The sequence below is a fragment of the Aquila chrysaetos genome, chromosome 12, assembly GCF_900496995.4.
Source record: "Aquila chrysaetos chrysaetos chromosome 12, bAquChr1.4, whole genome shotgun sequence".
NCBI lineage: Eukaryota > Metazoa > Chordata > Aves > Accipitriformes > Accipitridae > Aquila > Aquila chrysaetos.
This window is the reverse complement of record NC_044015.1, coordinates 7006858-7032362: the sequence shown is the minus strand read 5'-3', so window position 1 is coordinate 7032362 and position 25505 is coordinate 7006858. Positions and strand designations below refer to the sequence as shown.

Sequence of the window (25505 nt, the reverse complement as noted above, 5' to 3'; positions counted from 1 at the left end):
AGGCCTAAGCGGGGTTTTGCCCGAAGCCGGGGAGAAAAGCCCTCCGGGGCGGCCCGGCCGGGCGGCGCCCCACACGCAGCTCTGAGGGAGCGCCCCACGCGTGTCGCCCCCACGCGGCGCAGGGGCCGGCGCTGCAGTGCTCCCTCCCAGCGGCCAGGGGGCGCCGCCGCGGGCGGGCTCAGAGGAAGGGTGCGGAGGGGGAGAGAGGGGGCTCCCGGCGGCACTGCGCATGCGCCCGCCGCCCGCCGGCAGAGGGCGGGAAGCGGCGGCGGCGGCGGAGGAGCGCGATGCGGCGGCGGGAGCGGCAGCCGGGCCGGGCGCTGCCGGGCGCTGTCGGAGCGCTGTGCCGGGCGCTGCCGCCCCCCGCCCGGCCCGCCCCCGACACCCTCCGCCGCGCCAGGTTCGACCGGCCGCAGGCGGTGAGCGCGGGCCGCCCCGGGACACCCTTCGCCGGCGGCCCCCGCTGTTGACTGACGACCCCCGCCCCTTCATCCGCGGCCCCCGGGGACGGGAAGGGGGGCACAGGGACAGGGGCAGCCGCTCGGGGCGGGCCCGGGTGGGGGGACGTCTCTGTGGGCGGGCAGGGATCCCCGTGCGGGGCCGTGTCCCGCGTGGGGAGGGACGGGGACACCTGTGTGGGGCCAGGGCCTGGGGGGGGACGACACGACTTCTGTGTGGGCCCCAGCTGGGTTGTCTTACGTGGCTCTCGACAAACTCACTGCTCTTGAAAGGGTTTTATTTTGTGGTGGTTTTCACTTAAAGCGTGACATGTCACTGTGGTCTACAGCTCCTTTCTAGTGTCAGCTGAGGTTTGCTTCCCTTTACGCCAGCTTGGGTCTTTCTGCTTCAGGGCTTTACAGGGTGATGCTTGTGAGGCCTCCAGCTCACATGCAGGGTGCTCCACTTGTTCAGTTAGCTATTTTAAACATTTTATGAGTGTTGACTGAAATTCCAGCTGTAAGAATTGCTGTCTCAGTTTGTCAGTGTGCTGTCCTTGTGTGGCCAAGCAATGCTTTCCGGTTCCAACTTGTGTGCTGCCTCTTGTTTGTGAGTTTTTGGTACTATCATGGTCTGATCTTTTCAGTGTCTTCCAGTGCTCGTTTGACTACAGGTGAGTTGTGCCATACGTGGTTATATCAGAGCAGATATTTTGGAAGCCGTGCGCCTGTATGCATGTGCCTCAAAGTAGAAGTGCTGGGTCTTGCTCTACAACCAACATTAGTGGCCCTTCTCTTTCTGAGTGCACTTTACTGTAGGTAGTGTTCATAAGACAGCTAACACGTGAACCTGCCTGATTCAACAGTGTTGGCAGGGTGCAGGTGTGCTCTTCCATGTAACAACTGATGCTCAGATATGGGTTTAATTGCCTAGTTTTAAGACTAAAAATATGGCAGATATTTTGCCTGCTGACCCCCCCCCCCCCCCCCCCCTTTCTTTTGCAGAGCCTGGATTTCTGGAGGCTGCTCTACGCTCTTCTGAAACAAATCCACGGAGGCAAATGGACAGAGTCTGATGCCATAGGTAACCTAGTCAGTCTGGCTGACTGTATGATTTCCATCTGTCCCAGGAAAGTAGTGGGACTGGTTTTGTAGCACCTTTTCTTTGGCTTCTTGTTCTCTGTCAGGAATGCCCTATTTTGACCACCTGTGCCACCAACTTACTATTGCATCACAGCTGTGCGGGCAGGTTTACTCCTCTTTGGCTTGCTGGGATGTTCTTGTGTCTGCTAGGGGCTCTTGCTTCCCTGTGACATTTTACTGCAGGTAAATCTCTGCAATGATCTTATGCGTTCTCAGCATCTGCAGAGATAATTGCAGAAATAGATTTGTTTTTCCTTTGATTACTACTTTCCCCATTCCACATATGGCACATGATTGTGGATTAATTTTCTATCAAGTCCTACGTCAGGGCCGTGAATTGTAGCATATGAACCATAAAGGCAGTGTTTTGGATTGAAGTTCTAGACAAAACAAAAAGTAAAGTGTGTGTGATTATTTTAGAGGGACCATGAATATCTCTGTGGACAGCGCCACTACTCCAGAGAGAAGCTGAATGGAGGTTGGCTTCTTACAATGACAGAGCACTATTTACTTCGTAAATGTGTGTTATTCCAAGTACGATACTACTCCCCAGACTTCTCTCTTGAAAGATGCCTATCTAGAGCCCTTTCCTTGTCAGAGGAAGTTTTAGGAATGGAATTGTCTGTGATGGATAAAGGTCTCCTCAGACCAAAACAACTTAAAATCCACTTTTGCCCTTGAAAGCAAAAGAAGCTAAACACTGATTAAGCCCCTGAAGAGCCGGGAATCTGATGGCTCTGTAAACGGAGTTAAAAAAGACTAAGCATTGTGGAGTGTGGAGCAAAACTAGCATAGCTTTGCTGGTAGTTCAGCAGGCAATCAGCATGGTTCTGCATTACTCACAGGATTGCTATTTTTCATTTGGCTGTTTTTGCTTTTCCACTCATCCACAGTCTGCTGTGTATGGTAAGTCAATTTATTGGCTGTCTTCTACAGCTTTGTGGAGGTAGTCCTGCACAAGTGCAACCTCACTGAATCCTGGCTGCTCCCATACTAGCTGCTTGTAGCATTTGGAGACAGGATTTCCGTGTGCATGTGGTAGGTTACTGGCTCTAGAGAGAGCAAACCCAGCCTCTGCTGGTAGACTGTGAGGTAGGAATGTGTGGTTCTGCTCAGAACTGCTGAGCTGATTTTTAAGAAACTTGTTAGTCACAACTTGGTGATTAAAACTGAAATTCAGGTTGGAGAGCCGTACTGTTTCTCAAATTACACTAGTTACCTTTGCTTGGCCAAGTGAATGAGTTGTCTGCTGTGAACACGATCAATATTTTACTGTCTTTCTTCTCTGTCCCCACTCCTGGAGCGCTTGTGGTCTTTCATGTATTTATTTCATGCAAATGAAGTGAAAGCCTTGGGCATAGGGACTAAATAACTTTCTCAGGTGTATACAGGATCCTGTTGCACAACAAAGAATTGAAACGGATTCCTCTAATCAAAGTCTAGTGCTTTAGTCTGTGGATCAGGCTTTCCTTTCTTGCTGTTTTTGTACAACCTCTTAATTATCTTAGCTAAAACAAGGAGAGCAGCAGCTGCCAGATCCCAGAGGAAGGCTGTGAAGACTCCTTTGGTATAAGGGTTACTGTGTGCATAGGAACAGCTTTCTGGCAAAGAGAAGCCATACTCACATGGTCTCGTACCCTTTCTTTTTCCAAAGGACACATTGAACTTTGGCGTGTAGTCTGTGTGTGTTGTTGGGGTCACAGTGGTTCTTCTCACTACTCCGTAGAGCGAGACCTACATTTCAAGGACTGCACGCCAGATGTTGGGCCATTTGCAGTTGTGAGGTGCGAGAAGCAAGCAGTGTGTTGCAAGGACAGTGCTCTTACAGATGAGCATTTTGTCCATGAAAAGGATAGATTTTTCCAGAAAATTTTTCCTGGATGTGTGTAGTCCTTTTTATCAAGTGACTTGGGAAGTTGCACCCCAGTGTGTATTTCTGGTTCAAGTTAGTAGTTTTCATTAGTCAGTTTTTGATCTAATCTTGTCATATAGGTGAATTGTAGAGGAGATTAAAATTTGCTTTGAATAGAACAGCTACTAGTCATTCCCTTGTTATGGTTGTGATGTGATATTGTTTAGAAAAACTTTCTGCATCATGTTTTTAAATGGTTGATGTGTTTTATTGCCTAGCTAGCAGAAAATAAAATATTTGAAAAATCACATAAAAAAAATCCATACAGTTTGATGTTTTAAAATGTAGGAACTATTGCATTCTTTGCAAAAAGAAACCAGAAACCCCACTGAAGCCTACCAGTCAGTGGTTATAAAATTCTGCAAATGACTCTTTTGGTTTCTCATTTTGGAAGAATTTTTTCTTCACACAGTAAAAAACACTTACTGTAAACTTTGGTGGGAAGCTATTAATACACTCCAGCCCCTTAAACGTGTCAGAACAATGGATCTCTTGTCAGTGGAGTACGAGTCAAAGTAAGCTGTGGCATAGAACTTGGGGCATAACCTCACTGATGAAGTCACGATTAGTAGTTTCATGCTGCTCGCTCTTCACAGAGGCTGAGAGCTGATAGACTTGGTTAACAACCTAACAACCACACCAGGTAGCAGTGCAATATGCATTTATGTAGTTGGATGAACTGTTTCTTTCCTGGAGTTGCAATTCACTTTTTATGGTATGGGAAAGAGGTCTGGAGCTGCAATATATTTTTGTTTGTTTGACAAATGAAGTGGAAAATGTTCTTCTGCAGCAGTAGTTTCCCATAATACCACTACCTATGCAGGTGTTTCTTGCCTGAGTGCGTGAAGTAATGTATCTGTGTCTGTTCTTGTACTTGATTTAGTCCCTTTCCATCTTAGCCTGCCAGGCTAATGCATAACCCTTATTTGAATATCATGTTGTAATTCACTGAAAATATTTTGCAGGATTCATAAAGCGGAAGAGCACAGCTTGAGTATAGTTTTAAGAGAGCTGAACCCTGAGGTTCATCCACAGCTTGGTCTTTCTTGCTGAACGTACTTTTATAAACAGTGTGCATGCAGAAGGGGATTAGTTGGAAGGACTGTGTGGGTCTTTCTCTATAAATTGCCAAATCATAATGGAGTGCTGTAAGAAGATGTTGTCAAAGAGGAGGTGTTTGAGTGACTGGTGTTACCTGCTGAGTGATGGTTTTTCCTCTCTCAGCTGGACGTTATGGAGGAATCCATCTTGGTCTTGGGTACTTGTATAGCCTCTACTGCCATTTATCTGACCACCGTTTCATTGTAAGCAGAGCACTGTAGAGATGAGGAAAACTAAGTGCCTTCTCTAAGGTCCTGGAAAGGCTCTTTGAGCCCCAGTTCCAGCTCCATGCTTTGACCGCTCACCCACAATTCCTGCCTGATACTCACACCAATTGTACCTTCTCATGTGAGGACAATGTGTTGCAGAGGAAGAGATGAAATAGGGGAGGATAAAGGACCAGAGCAACACAGATTCAGGTGGTGACTTGCCTTGGTGGATCTGGTCCTGAGTGGTATACCAGAGCAGGAAGATGGTGATAAAGGAAAAAACCACCTAGCTTGCTCTCTATTCCTTCTCTTTGATATGTGATTTCTTGGGGAGCTCCATGAACTGCAGATGGCAGCATGTGATGCTTGTTTGCTTCGAAAAAGAAGGAAAGTAGGTACTGGTCTTCCTTCCTTTTGGAATATTTCTACTTGTACCTGTTATGGCAGTTCCTTTCTTGACAAATGCACAAAGAAAAGGAAAGGACGACATGAAAACCTAGCTCATGTGAGAATGTTCGAGTGATCAAAATAAAATCTCTAATATCTGCGTGCTCCCCCTGTGCGTGAGGGATTGGAGTGCATATCTACAGCAAGATTTTTAGCAAACCATAGGCATTTCTGCCACCCTAGCATCGTGAAGGGAAGCTGCTTGTTTTTACGTTCACAGGTTCTGCAAAAAGCAAATGGAGTGATTTAGGTGTTTGGGTTTCCTTTTTGTGTCTTCAATGCAGAAACAAGCTAGGTTTAAAACCATTTGTCCAACTGTCACGTGTCTCTGCAGAAGCTCTGCTGTGCAAAACGCTCGTCCTGCGAAAAATCAGTAGCTCTGCACCATTGTGTCACCTGCTTAATCATGCTCCTGATCTTATTTTTTATTCTTCAGTCATGGTTAATGTCTTTGTCAGGAATTCATTTGTAGCTTTTACATGGCCAATCATGTATTCCTGCTCCTACTGCTGAATGAAGATGTGTAGTAATCTGTGCAACGATTTCAGCTGTGTATTTGGACTGAGGAGCACTCTTGGATATAGGCATCTCCTTAGGGATCTGCACTCTTGTTTCCCTAAGTCCTAAAGTTGGTCAAACAGTGCAAACAATATACCTTCCTCTGGTTTGTCAAGGCGCGAAGGGCTTGGTGGCTCTTTATGACTACCAGTTCCTTCCAGCCTCAGCTGAGCTGTAGCAATGTACTGCTGCTATAGGGTTACGAGCATAGGTCAGCTTATAGCTCCTCCCTGTGACTTCGCTTTGTATTACTTTTGGTGGATAAGACTCCTTTAGTGATTTGCAAATCAAGTTAAATCAACCACTCTTCATTGTGAGAGTCTCTTGTAATTAACAAATTCTTTTTCAGAGCAACAGGATTTTTTTTCTTGTTTTGTGTTTTGAAGTTGGTCATTGTGTGGTTTTTGAGCTTCAGCAGTCGATGCCAGACAAAGAAAGATTATGATATGTGTCAAAGCTAAGGGACATTTTTACCACAAGTGGCAAGGAGCAGGCAAATGAGTATGTAATGTGAGGAATTGGTACGTTAATTAAGGACAGCAGTGACAATCTCTGATTGTGCGAGGTTTGTACTTCGTGTTATTTTTGTGTGTGTGAGTGTGTACCTTTTTTATGAAACCCTTCAGAGATACTGAAACGTTATACTGGGGAAGGGGAGCAGCTTTCTTCCTTACTTTGTAAGAATGCCTAAACTGGATCAAACCGAAGGTTCTTTTAGCTCCATCCAGCTGTGGCAGCTGTCAAAAGTGGATGCCCAGGGGAAAGGAAAGAGCAAATATAGAAGGATGCTTTCAGGGGAGTATTCTTTCAGCCTCCAGTAATTTACGTCTCAGACTTCCCAAACCAGAGAGGATATCTTTGTATTTCATAAGCTTCCATGAACTCCTGTTCTGTAAATCCAGTTCCTCCTTGAGCCTGTGTAACTCTCAGTGTCCATAGTGTCCCATGGCCAGAAATTTCAGAGCTTTGCTGTGTTTTTGAAGAACATCTCTTTAACTTGTTTTGACTTGCATGCTTGCTAACTTTGTTTGGTGGCTCACAGTTCTTGTATTGAATGTCACACAAACGGATTATTCCCTATTCACCCATTCCACAGCACTTGTGGTTTTAAAGAGTTTTGTCGTATCCATTCTCAGTTGTCTTCTCAGCTTACATTGTCAGTTCTTACAATGAAGCTGTTCTGTACTTGTGATCGTACTTGTCCTTTCTCTTTGTTTTTTTCCAAGTCGTTTGTAGCCTTTTTGGGAGTGAAGAAATAAAATAATGCTAGCACGTATTTAATTCCCTTAGTGCTTTTGAACCTGGCCAGACCAAACTCCTGGATGGCCTGTGAGACACCAAACAGGCTGGATGAGACCCAGTGAATTTGAGATGTGGGGTCACAGTGGATACACACAACAAAATGATGTTGTTCCCTGTATTCTGTTTAGTTTCCTTTCTAGGTTTCTCACATTCAGTTTGCTCTTGGATGCATATGAGAAGCAAGTGTGATATTATAATGAAAAATCTTACCATCTAAGATGGTGTTCCAGAGTCCAGTGGTCAGCTCCAACCCCATTGCTATGTCAGTAAAGTGAGGATTGTTTTTTTTCCCTTGTGCGCATAATTTTTCATTTTTCCTAAAAAGAATTTAATCTGTCATTTTAAAGCTGGGGCTCATTAAGTTCTGCAATCCTTCACAATCTGCCTGCATTCCTTACTACTGAGTGATATCACATCAGCACCAAATTTTCTGTCACTATCACATTGTCTGTGTGTCATTTTGAGTTGGTTTAACAGCAGCTGTTTAGCACAGAGCCCTCACGTGAAACCACCATTTGTTCCTACCCTCTGGTTCTCGTCTGCTAGGCACTTGTCATTGATTCAAGTGCCTTTCGTCTCTTTCCACACAGTGGCTTAGTTTCTTTGTGCTGGTTGAATCCCACTGGGAAGTCTGAATGTCCTGCATTGGTTGAATCTTCCTTCACCACTTGCTTGTTGTTGCCTTTGGAGAACTCCAGTAGCTTTTTGAGCAGGACTTCCTTTTACAACAACTGTTGGTTCTTCCCCAGTATGTATTGTTTATCATTGTGCCCCCTAATTATCTTCTTTATTATAGTTTTGACTTAGTACAGAGCTGAGGCTTACCGGTCAGAACCTTTTTTAATAATAGTTTTCTCTGTGTTTCCTCAGTATTTTACAGTTCTGTAGTGCTTGTCTTGTAGCTGTCAGGTACCATTTGCTGGTGTGAAGGAATATGGATCAGAGCATTCCTGAGAATTAAATAGTCCATGTGGTCTGGTATGCAGTGCGGTGTGCTGCATTATCTCTGCCTGTTCACTGGTGCTCAGAGATTTGCAGCAGGCCGTGAAAATCCTATCTCTGAATTCCAGTTTCATTCAGGAGTAAAGTGACTCAGAGTGTTTACTAATTCATAGCATGCTTGGTGGCTCATAAAAAATGAATAGGTGAATTGGAGTCTTGTTATAGTGGAGATGGCTATTTACCTTTTTTGCCTTTGTTCATCTCCAAGAGGCCATTACTGGCCTTGATCTCAACTTCGAATTTCTTCTTTTCCCTTAGCCGTAGTTCCTTTAGGTCAGAGTAGGGCAGCGTAAGGAAGGCTTTTACCCTTTACCTCCTGTCCTTTATCAGTTTTTGATAAAGACTGTAGTTTCCACTGTCCTCCACTAATCTTAGGCTTGAATAAAAATCTTGCTCTCAGAGGAGGCAGCAGTTTCTGGAACTGAATGGGTAAATGCATTGAGTAGTGCAGTGTGTTATTCTTAATTGTTTTCTTCTTTTCAGATAACCAAATTAGGTTTGTAAAATCAGCATTGTGGTACCATGGCTATGGCAGGCCAGAACTCTATCGGCTCCCCTCTGACGGCTCAGCGGGTAGTCGGGAGCTGCTGCTGGCATTTTCCTGGCTGCTGCACAGACTCAGCCTCTTGGAGCAGCTTTTGGCTCGGAACAGAGTAAAGACAGGGGATGAAACCTCTGTGTGCACGGTGAGCATGTTTGTGTCCTTCCACCTTATCTGTCCATAAATAACGTTCTGTGACAACAGCTGTGTTATCACTAGTGTGTAATGTGTAGTATCTTGGTACCTTTACAAATAAATGCTGTATTCCAGGGTTAGAAATACTTAAAGGGACCAGCACCTGGAACCTGTTTTCTTTCCCTTCTCTAAACTTTCTGTGTGCAGGTGGTCTGGGTTCCTTCTCTTTCTCAAACTCGCACCCCTGCCTGAATTCCCTGATTTTTATTTCCAGTATAGGTGAGACCACTGTGGAACAGTGCAAGTAAGTGAATGTCTTTGATCTTTGTGCTTCTGAGTTTTGTGCTTCCAGACTGTAGCATGGGTTGTTGAACAGTGTAGGGAAACAGGTTTGCTGTGAGTGCTGGGTATGTTGGCGTAGGGTAGAGCAAGTAATCCTAAGGAAAATAGTACTTTTCAAAAACTTCAAGATCTCGCATGGCAGCTTGGGGTAACTAATAACCTTGTAGCCTCCTTGAGAGAGCAGTGGGGTATGTTGTTGTGTTTCCATTAATAAAAAGATGTTAGCACATAGAAAGCCTGCTCTGAAGTAAGCTAAGGATAGCTGTTTGTCTGCTTTAGCTGCAATACATATACGTGATTTAAAAAAAAAGGCAAAAATCCCCACAAAACCACAGTCTAGTAATGTTTGGTAATATTGCTTTTAAAATCTGTTCCTTGCATTTAAGACTGCACGCACATGTTAATAGTTGCTCTGGAGCACAGACTGAGAAGCTCAGGAGAGAAGGTGATGTTTTTGTGTGTTTATATCTTGTTTGTTGCAAAGAAACTGTCGCTGCTCTTAACACAACAGATAAGGTAGGGTGAATTTAAACTGATCAGTGCAATGTGTTAGTGTGACCAAGGCCTTTCTAGATGGTTGTGAGTTTGTTCTAAGTCATCTTCATCTGGTCAGACGTTAATTACTGGTCAGCCTGGTGCAAAATGACAGGCTCACAAAATTGTCTCAGTTTTTTAGCAAAGGACGTTGTAGGTCAGAAACCCTACCTACCTGCTGATATCTTATAATGTCTAAGACTTTGTGGTCTTCATGGTCATGTATATGTGCACGCCTAGGCTGTAGGCTGCCTGGTTTTCTGGAATCTTTTTAGGGGACAGGAAAGTGAGAGTTTGGAAAGCTACGATATGGATACAGTGTCTTTGAAAGGATAACACTTGTACAAATGGAAAACAGTTCAAAGGGAAGAGTCACGTTTGTAACACTATTAACAGTATTTTGAGAAAAGGGACCCCTCTTGCTACACTACAGTTGTTTGGGGCACAGAATAGAGAGCACAAGAGGTGGTGCTTGGTGCGCTGTGTGTGAGTGGTGGTGCCCTCCAGTGATGTGAAGGGTGCCTTGAGACTTTAGGAAATACACACTTCTGGGGAATTTTTACTTTAAACTTCTCTTACCTTTTTCTTGTTTTTCTTGTCTGGTAGCAGATTATTTTTTGTGTCCTTAATTTCTATTACAAGAGCGATAAGTGAAGTGTAGCAGTGACATAAAATCAGGAAATGGGGCAGTGCCTATGTTACTTTCTCTGAAGGTCTCACGTTTTGCATTTTCCAAAAAGAAATGAAAGAACTATGGTAATACAATGTTATCTCTTATGGCCACACAGAAGCACACTGAGAAATTTATTGCTGTGCCTTTCACTGCAATTCTAACCTGCTCTACCTGTGTTTCTTAAGAGGCCTGGAATATGTATTTCATGTTTTTATCCAATAACCATCTGAAACAGTGTTTGGAAAGGTTTACAGGTCTGGAAAATTTTTTTCAATATGCCAGACAAAAATTTGTAGACTGGGAGTTGGAGTTAGCATGTGTATATAAAGCTCATTGTATTAATGGCAACATTTCTTGTATGGTGTTCATCTAGCAAGTTTTCATGCTCCAGTAAAAACAGATGTTCATGGGGAAAAAACGCTAGAATGTAGTTACAGCGTAACTAGTGTGTTTTGTGATTCTACATCACAAGAAAGTTAAACAGAATTTTGAGGGAGAGGTCTTATCTTTTACTTGATCAGCTAGGCATTACAAAACCAATATAGTCATCCAGTAAGACCCAACCAAATCAAGATCTAGGCATGCATGGTTAAAGATGTAAGGAGGTAATGGTGGGTGAGAAGGAGAAGATAGGTGGGTCACACACCTCATTTTGGTTAGCAAGTCAGTTCCTTGTAAACCACTTATGAAAGCCTGTTGTTTGTTGCATAAAAGTGTCCTAGTTTTGTTATTGTTATATATTTGTTGTTATTTTATGGGATACCTTCATGTGGCAAAGTCTACTCATCAGTCAGACAGCATTCAACAATATAGCCCTTAAAATCATAGTAAGAAAGGAGGAAAGTGAGGTTGTCAGTTTGATACCTGACATCTTGTGAGTTAAAGTACAGCTTGAACAATTGGAAGTACTGGAATTTTCACTCTGGGAACGTTAAATACCAGGCACTTGTGATACTTAAGCTGGAGTGTTCGAAGATGTGTAACAAAGTGTAAAGGCATTGCTAAACATGCCAGAGATGTAGTCTCTGCAGTTGTAACTCTCTTCTATTTAAGGAAATTAAAGGAAAAAGGTAAAAGGAAGAAGTAAAAAGCTTCACTAGAGAAAGCTCTCTCTCTCTCAAAAAAAAAAAAAAGAGGAGGAAATGCTCCTTAAAACAACTGAAATTCTCAGCTGAGAAAGAGCTTGAAAAATATTCCACCACATGGAGTCTTTTTTTTTTTTTTTAAATGATTACAAACAATTGAAATTTTTTTCCTGAAATGAAAATGTTGCAAAACAAAAATCCATGAAATAGTATTTGGTTCTGTGCAACGCTGAGATCTCTGCCAAAATCAGCAAAGTGTGAAAGCCAGTACTTACTGGCAAAGCACATCTGTTGGTCTACTAGTGAGAACAAATGTGAAGAAAATCCTTATCCTTTGTCTTCATCTAAAAAAATGGGACTCTCAAGAACTGTAGGCATAGCTGTAGTTCAAACTGATATTCATGTGCTTTGCTTTTAAAATTTTGTCTGAAATCCACAAAAGTGGACAGGGTCTGTTGTATGAAGAAGAGGGAATGCAGCTAATCCCTAAATTAAGGGTGCAATCATGTTCTGACTATTCTTTCCCCCTAAGTTTGAAACAAAGCCTACAGCCTGCTAAATTGCTGATAATATGCCAAATACCCAACATATCAAGGGCCAATTAAATTAATTCCTTTCATTTCATTTCAGATTACCATTCTCTGGCCTTTTTTTCTTTGCAGTTCCTTAGCAACACAGTTTTCTTCCCCTGCAAATTGAACACTTCCATCAGCTCTAAAGGATTTCAGGCCGGTTATTTATAGAGGGACAAGGGCATTCATGACAGATGATGGACATGGAGCTCAGCTGCTGCATGGAATTCATAATCTCAAGATCCTGAGCTGGGGAAGGCATCCACAAGCTTGCTTTTACATGCACTTACATCTTCAGAATCCTAAAATTATAAACTAAACAGTGGTGAAAGCATGATCGAAGGGTTAAGGTGGTAGGAGGTAGTGTTTAATGTGGCTAATGTGATTAAAAACATAATCTTGAGGTAGTTGTTGGTAAGGACAGGTAAGGTTAGTAGCCTAGGATGGTTATATGGGTTGACTGCTTTTGTGTGTTAGGTAAGAAAATCCTGCAGGGCACCTTGTCTTATGTGGCCTCCAGCTCATTTTTTTTGGAAGGGCAGTGCTGCAGTCTCTCCTGAGCCAGGGTACTGTGTGTCTGCTGCAGGATGCCCCAATGAGCAGGACTGAAGGAGCCACTGCTCTCTCTAGCCTTCCACTCATGGATCTCTTCCAGTATGTGAAGTTTATAACCTGAGGGAGAAGACAGTTAAAAGAGCAGACTGGAACCTGTGTTGCTGTGCAGGAGGAACAGGAGAGGGAAGAGGGGATTGATGGTGCATGTCAAACTGTAGTACCTGGCTGCTGTAGTGCAAGTCCCTTCTCTGAATTTACTGTGCTGATCTGTCAGGAGGTTGGTGACTCCAGAGGCAGTAAGTGAAAGTTCAAACCTTGCATTGGTCAACTGTTTAAAGAAAAGTAATCACTAATTCCATTAGATCTATAAAGACTGAAGTACCATCTGAATTGGAGGTTCAGGTCGATTTACTGAAGTGTCCACTTGGGAATTCTCACCTGTTGTTATTGCCTTAAAGCACTTGGTGATTAATTGATGGACGTTGTCTTCAAAGGCTTTTTACACCCCTTGCGGATCTCTGTCTCAAATATGCACTGCCATGATGTCAATCTTAACATCTTTTGTTGCTTTGGTGATCATGTACAGGCAGATTATTCTCAAGTGCCATTCATTGATTCCTATTTACACATGAAAATCCTAAAGTACAAAACACATCTGAAGACCTGTAGGTGAAACGCTGTCCTTCGCTGAACTCGTAAGGCAGAGCTGGGGAGTTCTCGTATTCTCTCTCTCTCTCTCTTTGAGAAGCAGATAACTGCTTGATATGAACCTGCCTTTTTAGCACACTCACTATTTGACTAAATTTTTTTTGCCTCGCTTTTTAAATTTTAGTGATATCATCACAGCTTTCTCCAAATCTATGATGGTTTGTGCAGATAATAGCAGTACTCTGTGAGCATCTATTCTTTCTGTTTCCAGGGAGGAATACTGCCTGTACTGGTATTATTTCTACAGCTGAAATTAATCTATGTGTGCCCCGTAATTTAATTATGTGTGGAAGCTGTTGAGTTTTTTAGATGGGGGTAGTGATGTTATATCCCTCATTATTACCAGACTATGTTGTACGTTGGTTCCACTAATTCCCTCTGCCTGCTTCATGCCCTCTGAGTGAAATTGGATGCCCCTCCCCTTTTGTGAATTTATCGTAATCAGCAAATAGAGCTATTATGGCTATTGTAGTTGGAATTCATGCATGTCTCTAACATGCCAAAGCGAACATAGTTTAATTACTTCTGGTGGGGAAAAATGAAACTAAACATGCCTTCTGACTCTTAGGTTTGCAATTTGATTAATCTTTTGTTTGTCACGGTCTAGTTTGGCTCACTGGCTATTTCCAATATAGTGTAAGGCTTACGCTTGGTCTAATCTTGTTGATGAAATGCCTTTCTCTTACAGAAATCTTGACTGTCACTACTGTTCCATAAACCATGTTATTAGAGGAAAGTGTTAACGTAGCAGCCAAGCTTGATGTTCTCTCCAGCAGAAAACCAGGAAACCTTGGGCACTAGTGTCAGTAAATATAAATTCTCTGGGTTTTTTTTCCCCTCTTCACCTATTCCAGTGGAGGCGGAGGAGGGAATTTTATTAACCTATTGATTCTGACTCAGAAGCATAATTACTTTCCAGATCTTTATGGGCTATATTAGTCTGTCAGCCTTCATTTTTTGATTTTGCTCCTTTATTCCCTGTGCTTACACTTCTATACTCTTTGTCCTCCTGTCTTCCTAATAACACTCAGCATTTATCTTTTTGCCCTTTTTTTGCTACTATTGTTGCTGTATTCAGTAGCTGCTAAGGAACACTTTTTAGAAAGCCATCCCTGAAACCTGAACGAAGGGCACAGGATCCCTAAAGTTTCTCCTGCAGAATTTCCCTCGCCTCATTTTTGCCAACAAGCGGTGCTGCTTTGCCCGCGGCAGCCTTATGTGTTTGGTGTGTGCTTCACCCCTCTCCACGCCGCCTCTTCGGGGGTAGCACCAGGGCTGGACCTTTGCAGCTCGCTGGGCTCCTGTGTGGCTGTAAGTCTGTTGTAGCAGTCTCGTTGCACTGCTGCCCAACCTTCTAAAGGCTTCTACCAGAAACTAAGGGAGAAAAATGCTTGAATTTTGCTTTTCTGCCTTTTGTACTTTAAGTCACCTCCTGAATAGGTAGCTATTGAACCCTGAAGTGTTAATTTTTGTCTTCAGTTACTGATGTTGCCTGTAGGCTTAAACATATTTTGTGGTCAGAGGTGATTAAATTAGGAATATGTTTTGCCATACAAGAACTGGAGCACGTTTCAGTTTGGATTCTTGAAATGCATTTTGTGTGTGTGTGTGTTAAAGCACGTTACAGGTGATAGCTGAAATTGTCTCCCTGTCATTCTGCATGTGCATACGTACATGCTATTACTTCTGATCTTTTGTGTTTTTTTTAATTCCATCGGACTCTTCATGGAAAACAATTTCCTGTGGTGCACTGGAAAATGTGTGGTAACAATATTTATTTCTGCCTGACACAGTGAATACACTTTTAAAAGTGGTTTTCTTTTTTTTTTTTTTTTTTTTTTTGACAGCACGTCAAGATAAAATGCTCTAAAAGAGCGGTCTGAAATGATCAGAAAGGCTTATAATTTATTGAATCTGCTGTTTCTCTGGTAATGTCTGAATTCCAAGTAAACGCAAAATTTCTTGAACCTGACATTACAGCTGATGTGTTCTGGATGGGGTTCTACCAACAGGCACTGGAGTCACTTGAGCTTTCACGTAAGGAGAAGATGATGAGGACTGGCATGCTGATAGGAAGGCTCAGCATGGTCATACTGGTACTCTGTACTTTGCTGAAATCCTGTGTAGGGGGCTCTGTCCTTGTCTGTTGGGGAAACAGAGTGATTTTAAGATGTTTTAGTGCCTCTCCTGCCCTCAAGTGGTGGGGAGCAGCCAGTACCTTTGTTACCTTCTGATTATCTTTGCTCTACGGCCTTTTGATTTAAATGAGAACATCCTCTGCTTTTGGTGTCCCACTTTAAGTGACCAGGGTCTAACTCTCATTGGAGGATCTTTTGAAATCAAACACTTTTTCCTCAGGAGGACAAACAAAAGGAGTGTGCAAAGAAGGGCATGGCAGGCCTTCTACATCCTCTCCTGGAGGGCAGTTACTGTTTCTTCTCCTGTTGGCCTCTTGCTTCAGATTTGCTGCTGATGTAGCATGCTGCATCTTTCGCTCTTCACTGGTTACCCCCCTGTTCAGCAGCTTGCCACAGTGGAGCAAAATGTATGTGGGCAAGCAGGGCTGTAGCTGCAGGCAGAGGAAATGCAGTGCAAGACATTATCTATCCTGCATTTCTTGAGCCCTGCAAAATGTGGTGCTCTGTGAGTTAAGGTCTACCCTGCCATGTGTTTGTTTTAGTATATTTGGTTTCCATGTTTGTCTGAATACATGATGCAGTGAGCTTTGGGATTTAAATGTTATTTTAAAACCTTGCAGCTCCAAAGATTAGGCAATGCTGCTGTGCTCTTTTAAAGGCATAGTGCTTTTGCTCTATTGCAGAGCTCTTAAGTAACCTCCTGAATGAGTGAGGAGGAATGGGATAAGGGACTGACTTGCTCTGGTGCCTCAGGCCTGTGGCTACTGCCAGACAGGTTTGTTTGAACAAGGCAGGAATGGATAGAAGCTGTGTTCACATTTTCTGTCTTCCCTCAGCACCTTCTCTTTTTCACTCTTTGCCAAGAGTGAGCTTTTGGGAGTGCTGTTGTGAGTAGTAATTTTTACAAAAGGCATTGAAATTTAAAAGCTAAAAGGCCTTGCGGAAACACAGGTTTTTACTTTTTTTTTTTTTTAATTGCTGAATACGCTTCGAGCATAACTTCTATGTTGTGAACACTTATGTTTGTGGAAAACATTCTTCTGTGCAAATATCTGAATATTTAATTGGTATGTGCATCATGTGGGAGTGGGATCTTATACCATCTATCTTTCCATGCATATGTCTAATCTAGATCCTGCGTTGTCTAGGAGGAAATACAATTAGTGTTGTTGATAGTGCTGCTAATGAAAATAGTGTTGTCCCTTTCGCATTCATCTGTTCAAATTGTTCCCTTTCACATTTTCCCCTCCTGCATATAGATATATGGCTGTATTAATTAAGAAAGCATGCCTGATACTGTTATTTCTGGCTATGGTGTTTAATTTAAAAAAAAAAAAAGCTCCGTTTAAAGATCTGTAATTACACAGCTTAACATATGTTATGTCACATCAAAACCATTGTCTGAATTATGAGCGGTTCAGAACGAGCGCTCAGTAAAAGCTGCAGAAGCACTTTATTGGCTTGATTTATGTGATTGCTTTGCTGTTCCTGAGTCCTGCAGTGAGGGATATAGATATGCTCCTTCCCACCTTTGTGACACCAGGCTGCATGCTTAGTGTAGTTAAGATTTGAGTAGTACCCGAGAATAAATAGTTTCTGTCTATACCCAGATTAACTCAGGTGCAAGTGAGTAGTGGGCTGGGGGCATGCATTGGAGGTTTCAACTGGAAGTTGCTTTATTTTGCTCTGCGCACGGATTGATGTCAGGGAGTTGACTTAACGCACCTATCTGTGGGTTAAATGTGTTATCCATGTTCCAGTAGGGTTGCTTTTCCATGGGAAGAGCAGCAAGCTGTTTGCTGTCTGTCCAAATATGGAAGCAGAGAGCCGATCCTTGGCGGGATTTGGAAGATGTCCGGGGAAGAGCCGCAGCACGCCGGGGATGAGCCGGCGGTGGCTGGGGTCTGTCCTTTACCGACAGGTGGCAGCTCGTAGTCAGAAAAGAGCATCTCCTGGGGAAGTAGCCCTGCCATAGCCTTGTTTTTACAGCAACGCAGGCAGCATAGGCCTTTTTATTTCCATTGTGCGTACAGGGCATAGTCAACTTATTAAGGTAAGTATTTATAAGCATTAAGATAGCTATATGAATTGGAAAGGTACAGAAACTGTAGAAGTGTGATGAAGTTGCACAACAAAAGGTTTTCTTTGCAGTACTGCTTGTGGCAGATTGGAAGATCTCCACTGAATCTGCAAGGAATTTTGCTTTAAAACAATTTTTGGAGTTTGTTGAATTCAAAGTGTGTGAACAGAGCAAGGTCTACAGCATACCAGGTCACTAAAATCCTCCAATGGAGGGAGTAGTGCAAAAAATGCTCCCTTCTCATATGTCTACAAACACATTGATGCTTATGTTGTTCTTTGATAAACTATTTACATGGTTAAGTACTTTTTTAATTATCTTCATCCACTGTTGGTAGAACTGCTCTCCGATTTCCAACAACATGGGATTGCTTTGTATTTCAAACCAAAAAGAAAAGCTTTATTTCTGCTATAAAAGTTGAAACTTCTTAATCTTTAATTTCTGTTAAAACATGTTGCATGCAAGTTGTTTGCTCAGATGTATGGAATGTGAATGAAAATTGATATATCACCATGTCTTTTTTTCACACCCTCCTTTCTCCCACCCCTTATTCTTCTCTTCTAAGTACTTTTATATCTGATGGCTTTTTTCAGTTCACTGTGTTTCATGAATCTGACTTGTCTGCTCAGAGCACTTCTGCCACGAGGACCGCGTTGGCTTTTTTTGCACTTGCTTCATTGTCTAACCACAAGTCCATTCACACATTTTGAGAATGATCTGGCATCTTTTTTTCATAACAATTGGACTTGAAATAGCCTGGGGAGGAATGTTTAAGGAAGAACTGGTGTGGTGTTGGAGACTGAATTCTAGGCTGCCTTGCAAAAATTTTAAATCTATGCTCTTAGGACGTAAGTCATGTTTAGCTCTGACTAAGCTAGAGATGTATTTATGAGCTTGGGGTAGCTTTTGTATTTTGTGAGCTACCTTAGTTGGGATGGCGATGTGTGGTGTCCTGGAACGTGTATTTATTATGGGGCTTAGCTGGTTATTTGCTTGAATCTTTTCCCACAGGAGAGCTGGGTTTAAGTTCTGCCTAAGTGTGGGCAGGGTGATAGTTCAGGAACTGGCTTGAAGAGAGTTCATGTAAATATGTGCATGTCACCTTCATCAGGCTTGTGCTTGCTTTTCTGAGTCTTGCTAAAAAATGGATATAGAGATCTGCTAACAGCAGTACTTTGAGCTTTTAGGACAGAAAAGCTTGTTTGGAGTGAGTTACAGTGGAAGTGGAATTGAGGGGTTTCACTCTAGCTTCTGCTTAAGTTAAGCTAATCACAGGTGCTCTGGCCAGTCCACATCATCCAGTTTGACAAGACTAGCTCTCATACTGCCAGTATAATGGGAAAAGACTTTGAAACTGCAATGAGAGTATCGGTACATGTTGATGCGGCTTTTGTACTGCAAGCCTGTGACACCATTCTTTAGCTGGAGTCCATGTGCCTCCCTTCTCTGAAACAGAATCAAAAAGAAACATTAATTGCAGCAAACAGTGTACAAGTAAAAAGCTTTTCTGGTAAGTGGCTATGAAATTATCTCTTCCAGAGCTGGTGTGGAGCATTCCAAGTGTGGGGAGGCCATTGAGAGCCCTGGGTAGTTGCCTTGGCTGCTCTCTCTATGACTTTGACTAAATAATATGCACTTCTGTATCTCAGAAGTGAATGCAGGTGTGTACCCATATTGCTGCATAGATTAGATAAATTCACAGTGATATTTGGAGCAAAGGCTCTAGCTTGGGCTGGTATTTTAGTGATTTTTCTCCCACTGGGAGAGCAGTAAATAGTCTTAGATTGTAAAGATGGGACTAGAAATTGAGGTCACAGTATAATATGCAAGACCTTTTTTTTTTTTACCTTGTTTACTTTATGCCAGGCTAAGTATTTCATAGCAAAAGTAAATTTTTTGTGCAGTTTGTGAAATAAATAAGAGAGATCCTGTTAAAAAATGCATTGCCTGGCTTCCTTATTTTAATATTAATAAGGCAGGTTGCTACAATAAAATTAGCTCTGCATGGTGTTTGTCACTGTACTGCCAAAGCAATCGAGTCTAATGCCATTCCTTCCTGAAATGAATCCCCAGGACAGCAGTATTTGTGCTGTTCTGAAACCTCTAACCAGGGAAGTTGGAGTTGAACTGTAAATTATGGAAAATGCAGATTTTAATCTGGGAATCCCAAGTCTGTCTTTGGCCTTGCGGCTTTCTGGCTGCTTATCTGAAGTGTTTTAATGTTGTTTACACACGCGTTTTCTCTGCTGTAGTGACTAATACCCAATTGCTTGGCCCATCATGCTTATTGACAACTCAGTAATCATATCTGTATGGTTTCGTAGTCCAGAAACCTCTCCTGGTGGGGGTAAGACAATCTGAACCATGAAGGTACTTAGCTAGGACTGCAGCACCCTAGGACACAGTGCCTTTTGATTTAGGGGCACGGGGCTGAAGGCATCTGAGGAAAAAGAGTGACACTGCAGTTGTTGCAAAGGAGATACTGTCGTCTTTTTTTTTTTTTTTTTTTTTTAAGAAAAGATGAATCTGTGCCTTTAAAAGGAAAAGCCCTTTACTAGCCCTGTGCCCCTGTGATTTACAGCATGCATTTATCTGAGCCACAGAGCAAAGGGAAAAATACCTGTAATTTTGATACATTTTGTTATGTGACCAGAACAGCATTTTTGTGCTTATAAATAATATGAACACTCATTGTATTAGGGGCCCTGTCAACTGAGGTGATATTTAGGTTAAAACAAGCATTAGGGAGTTATTTGATCATGGTTATAGATATTCTTCTGCTGAAATCTGCATTTAAGGCAAGATTAAACTCTCTTCATTTTACAGTTTGCATTTTTAGTTTAGGATCCAAATTGGAATTACATTCAAGCTTTGCCTGCCAACTGAATCTTTATAAGATTTTATTGAACATGAAAGTATGTGAAGCAGGGAAGCACATATGTTTAAATACCATCAAGGTCTATGGGTCCAAATATCTGCTTAAGTGTTTTCTTGAAAACAGTCATGTTTCAAGTAGGCTTTTTAAATTTCTACTATAAAGAAATGTCTTGAGAGCCCAACAACTGGGAGACACTTTCTTAGCCAGTGAACACCCGTTCTGAATAATCAGGTCTTCGCAGTTCTGTGTTATTTCTACTTCTTAAGATACGCTGTAGTAAAAAATTTGGAATTTTGGAACAGATTCTGTTTATTGTATGTACTTTCTATAGACTGGATGAAGTTGACAGCTCAGCCTTACTTACTGGCATCAGAAGTAAAACAACCCATGTCTTCCTCCCCTTTTAATTTGCAATCTGCAGGAGTCTTAGCTGAAAACGGAGAGAGAGATCTGTTTGTAAACGTGAATGATCTCTTTGTGCAAGAGGCTGGGGGAGGTGGAATTCCCCCATGTTCCTTGGGAAAGAGATATGACAGAAATGTCTTGCTTTATGCCATTGGCCAAGCAGAAATTTCTTCCAGAAGATGGAGATGGTTGTTGGTTGGGTTGTTTTTTTTTTTTTTTCTGCAGCAGAAGGAAAGTGGGACAAGATGAACAAAAGGAAACTCTTTGCTTCTCCCTTCTTCCTTCCAAGTTATTCTAGAGAAACGCAAAACAAGGCAAGACAGGTGGTGCAGCTGTAGTTGGGAGTGTCTCTGGACTCCTGGCCAATGTTAGCTGCATGATTGTTTCTTTTCCTCTATCCTGCAAGAAGGGAAATGCTGGATGGAGAAAAGAAAATAGCTGGGTAAGCACAGGCCCACAATTTTGTCCCTATATAAGGCATTGATTTACAAAATAGGGTCACCCAATACAGCCTGCAGCACTTTTGGGAAGACACTGGAGGAGCTAAATCTGTTTTTTATGTTCTTTGACTTATTAGAATCTAGTCAAAATATGATTTTTTCCCATCTGGGTAAAAAACATGCTTGCTGTCTCAGGAACACTGTGTCTTCCGGGGTATGGAAAATGAAAGATGGGAGAGGAGACAGTTTACCACGTCATAGTTGAGAAGCTGGTATTTATTCCAGACTTCAGTACTTGTTTAGACTGTTCCTAGTCCTGTATTCTAAAAGATTACAATTTCTCTCTACTGCTGGGACTTACTTTTTTTGGGATTTTTTTTCCTCTTTGGCCTGTTTGCCTTGTATGTTCTTCACTACTGAATGAATTGAAAGTGTTGAAGTTAACTTAAAACATTTTGTTATTCTCTTCTGCTTTTAGTGTGAAGATGATCTGCCTAACAGCCAGACAGGTACAACTGAAAGAGCACCTGAATATGGGCTTGAAGACAGAGTAGATGTTCGATACCTTCAGTGGTTAAATGGGAGGCTGAGGTTCCAGTGGCGGAGTTTGCATGCTCAGCACCAAGAGCAATGCAAACTTTTGCACAAGGTAAATGATTCTTCTAACTCACTGTGGCATTGTTGATTATTTAAAAGCCTTGTCAGCTACTGCTAAATGTACAAATTATTCTTGTTTGCTAGTTCTGCATTTTCTGTAGATAAGAGTGAATTACTCTGAATATAAATACCCCCACCTTTCACGGCAGAACCATGAGAAAATGAAGTATGTACAATGTTCATAAGGTTATAATTGTTGTATAAAAGTCTCTCTTGCAGGTTGGCACTTTAGTCACTTCTGCAACCAGAGGCTGTCTCCTTTTTTCTCAGAAAATGCCTGGTAGAAGCAAGACAGAGCATTCTGGTCCCACAGACAAGAAGTACTGATTCAGAACTATAAGTTCACCTGAAATGTGGATTCAAAATACTGAGCCCGAATGTTGAAAGTAATAGCAGCAAAATAAAATGCAGTTTCCCTTTCTGAAGTATTGGGAACATCTGAGCAGAACCTTCAAAGCAGAACCCAATCTGCTTTTAAATCAGGTATCAACAGTGGTCTCTACATTGCTAAGATTCCAGTTCTGTTCCCATTTACGAATGATGTTTACATGCCTGTCTGAAAATCACAGACATCTGGGAGCATCATGTCTGCTTAGGATGGAAACAGCCTGCAGTCCCAAAGTTGAGAGTGATGGTGACTGCAGAGACCAATTTAAAGAAATGGTTCTAAAGATAGTCCTAGAAGTTACTCAGTAATGTTTTCCCTAGGCCCTCTTTCTCCATATCTCTTCAGGTAACTTATATGGAGCCACTTGATACTATACCCAGAACCTTCAAGGAAAACCTTTTTGAGAATAAGAACAGTTTTGAGAAATTTCTCCTCAAAGAATAACATTTATCAGAAAGTTGTCAGAATCGGAACAAGAGGGTTTTGAATGAAGATGCCTTCTTGGTTTTAATCCTGTGTCTGACAGAGCAATGCTGAAAACTATAATGAGGTTACATTTTGTTCTTTACATGAATTGATTGCTAGGGAAGATGTCTGATTGACAGCCCGAGGGAAAGATCAGATGCTGTGTGTGCAGCATCTAAAATAACCTTTTGCTTCTCATTGCCCACTGTGAATGTGCTTTCCTGATCTGGGAACGAAGATAGCAATTCACCGTAAGTGCAGGCGCAGTCCTTGGCTTTGGCACTGAGATTACAGACAGTGATGCTATTGGGATAGGTGGCTTAGTGATATAAAACTCAAATGAAATGATTGGCATCTTCTTCCCTTGATAAGCTACCTCTATTTAAGATATGCTGATTTTTATAGTAGGCGAGGCAAATACCTCCATAACTCATCATCAGTGCTTTGATTTATGTAGTACTTGGCAGTGACAAATCATTAGGCAGCTTCAATACCTCAGCTTGCAGTTAATGAGGCCAAGGAAGAATTAAGAGCAGGTTGAACCTGGGGCCTCGAGTACAAACAGAGATACTCTCAGTGGTCCAGATCAGGCACTGAAATGATGTGCTGATTGGGCAACATGGTAAACTTGTTGACAGGGGAGATGATGACCTCCTATGGGCATTGTACTTTGAAATAAACTTGGTCTTTTTTCTCCCCTGTGGCTATCTGAGGAAAAATGTTTGCTAAAGTTAGGACTGTCACAGTCAGGCAAATGTAAGCAGTTAGTTATTCTGCAGTTCCCTGGACCACAATTTCTAGAATCTGGAAGAATAAGGAGGGAGAATATTTCTGTCTGTCCAGTTTCCCAAAAGCTGCCATTACTGCCTTTTCCAAGAGTCATCACTGGACTAAACTGAAAGCAGTAAGCAGTGCTGGTGATGATTCTTGCTATCAGACTATGTTCTACAGTGTATGTAGAGGGCTGCCATCATGGATGCATACATAGGAGGATAGATTGGAGCCCAGCTCCTCCATATGTGATCACACACTGATATTATGCATGCTGAAATATGTATGTGCAGCTGTGGGAGTTCTGTTCAGAGCTGTAATAAAGTGCAGTGCTCTGATTTATACTTTAGTCTGAATTAAAAACAGGAAAATTGAAAGGTAAAAGTGACTTTGGAAGGGACTTCATTACAGTGCCACATTAATGTTAACATTTATGGTAGCACAAAATATAACATACTTACACAATTTAACAGCTGCATAAACAATAATTGATATTTCCTGACTCTCTATAGAGAAATTGTCTGTGCTACTGCATTAATTTTAAAACTTTTAAACTAGTCTGTGTTAGAAGACTGAGCTGACCCAATATGACCTCTATATGAGCTGCTGCTTTTCTCATATAAACCACAAAAACAGTATACAAAAGGCTAATGAGTGTTATGTTTTTTAATTATGCTGACAGATTTACAGAGGGCTTTCTCTACAAAATGGTAATTATGGCTTTTACTTGCTCTGTTTAATAACTTAACAGGTTATGTATCTCAACTGTGGAACAGTCTTATTTACTGCTGATCACGAGCTATAATTTTTGCCAAGTAGTGGCGATACTTCCACAGATTTCATTCTGTGACTCACACAGGCTCTAAAATACCATATTCTCTATTTGGGGCTTTCTGAGAAAAACACATCACACTTGGAAAATATGTTCTTATTCAGGAGATGACTGCTTTTCCACTCTGTATTTTTTTAGTATGGATATTGCTACTGGAAGTAAGAATTGTACATAGAGGATCCAGCAGGAGGCTACCAAGATAGTCAAGGACTAGCTAAGTTGGGCATGACCTCCAAGAAGAGGTTGAGGGAGTTCAACTTGTTTGCTCTCATGGAGAGGAGGCTGAGGGAGAGGTCACCTAATAGCTGCCTTCAGCTATTTGATGGGTAGTTACAAGGGTGGTAGTCACAAAGAGTGATCCCTGGTCTTCTCAGCAGTACCAAAAGACAAAGGGGAAATGGCCACTGATTATAGCTCAGCAGGTTCAGACATATTAGAAAAAGCTTCTCTGGGATGATGGGCAGCATTGGAGCAGGTCACCAGAGACGCTGAATGGCCTCCATCCTCAGAGGTTTCCGAGACTCACATGCAAAAAGCTACAAACTGATGTTAGCGATAGGACTAAAGACCTCCAAAGGTCTTCTATGATTTTGTGAAAAATTCTGAATTGCTTGGGTGATCAGGGACATGTACTTTCAGATTAGAAGTGATGACTCATGTCTTAATGAAATAATACTCCACTGCCTGAAGAAAGGGTAAGGGAGCAGTAGGAGGGAAATATGAGGGGGAAACAAGCAAAAATAAATGGCTGTTCTTTCTCTAAAGTACACAAAGGATAACTGAAACTGATTGCTGGGGCCTCTATCTGCTCTGTCCTGCCCGCAGCCACTTAAGGTTGATGGTATGAAGTTCTGCAGCAACCAGTGTTGGTTACTGAAGAGGGAAGCCTCCCTGGAGCTACAGCCAGTCATGTGTTGGGAATTGCTTGATAGGTGGTCTTGACTGGCCATTCCTCTTTGCTAGTTCTTCTGGTGAGCTGCTTTTCAGTGACTTCAGCTCCCAGAAGGCATGTTGAAGCTTACAGACACACACGTGTCCTGCTGTAGGAGGAAGACTTCCTCAGGCTCTGGTGCTGAGGAATTTTGCAGCCTGAGGCTATGAGCTGTTGAATAACATTATGATGCCTTCTCAACATGGACTGGTTGGCCTGCTTTGAAAGTATAATATAGTAATACCATTATAATTCCCTCGAAAT

General features: G+C 42.2%; 1 protein-coding gene across 2 annotated transcripts in view; it reads left to right on the top strand.

Annotated features, from left to right (window-relative positions):
- Positions 1 to 252: 252 nt before the first annotated feature.
- The window catches only part of TEDC1 (tubulin epsilon and delta complex 1), a 75380-nt gene continuing 50127 nt past the window's right edge, over positions 253 to 25505 (top strand). The window contains exons 1-4 of one of the 2 annotated variants that reach the window (XM_030033900.1): positions 253 to 419; positions 1443 to 1521; positions 8595 to 8797; positions 21676 to 21846. In XM_030033900.1, coding sequence (XP_029889760.1) covers positions 288 to 419; positions 1443 to 1521; positions 8595 to 8797; positions 21676 to 21846 — 585 coding nt within the window. In that variant the 5' untranslated portion in view covers positions 253 to 287. The remainder of the gene's footprint in view (positions 420 to 1442; positions 1522 to 8594; positions 8798 to 21675; positions 21847 to 25505) is intronic. The other variant, XM_030033901.1, reaches the window with a different exon arrangement.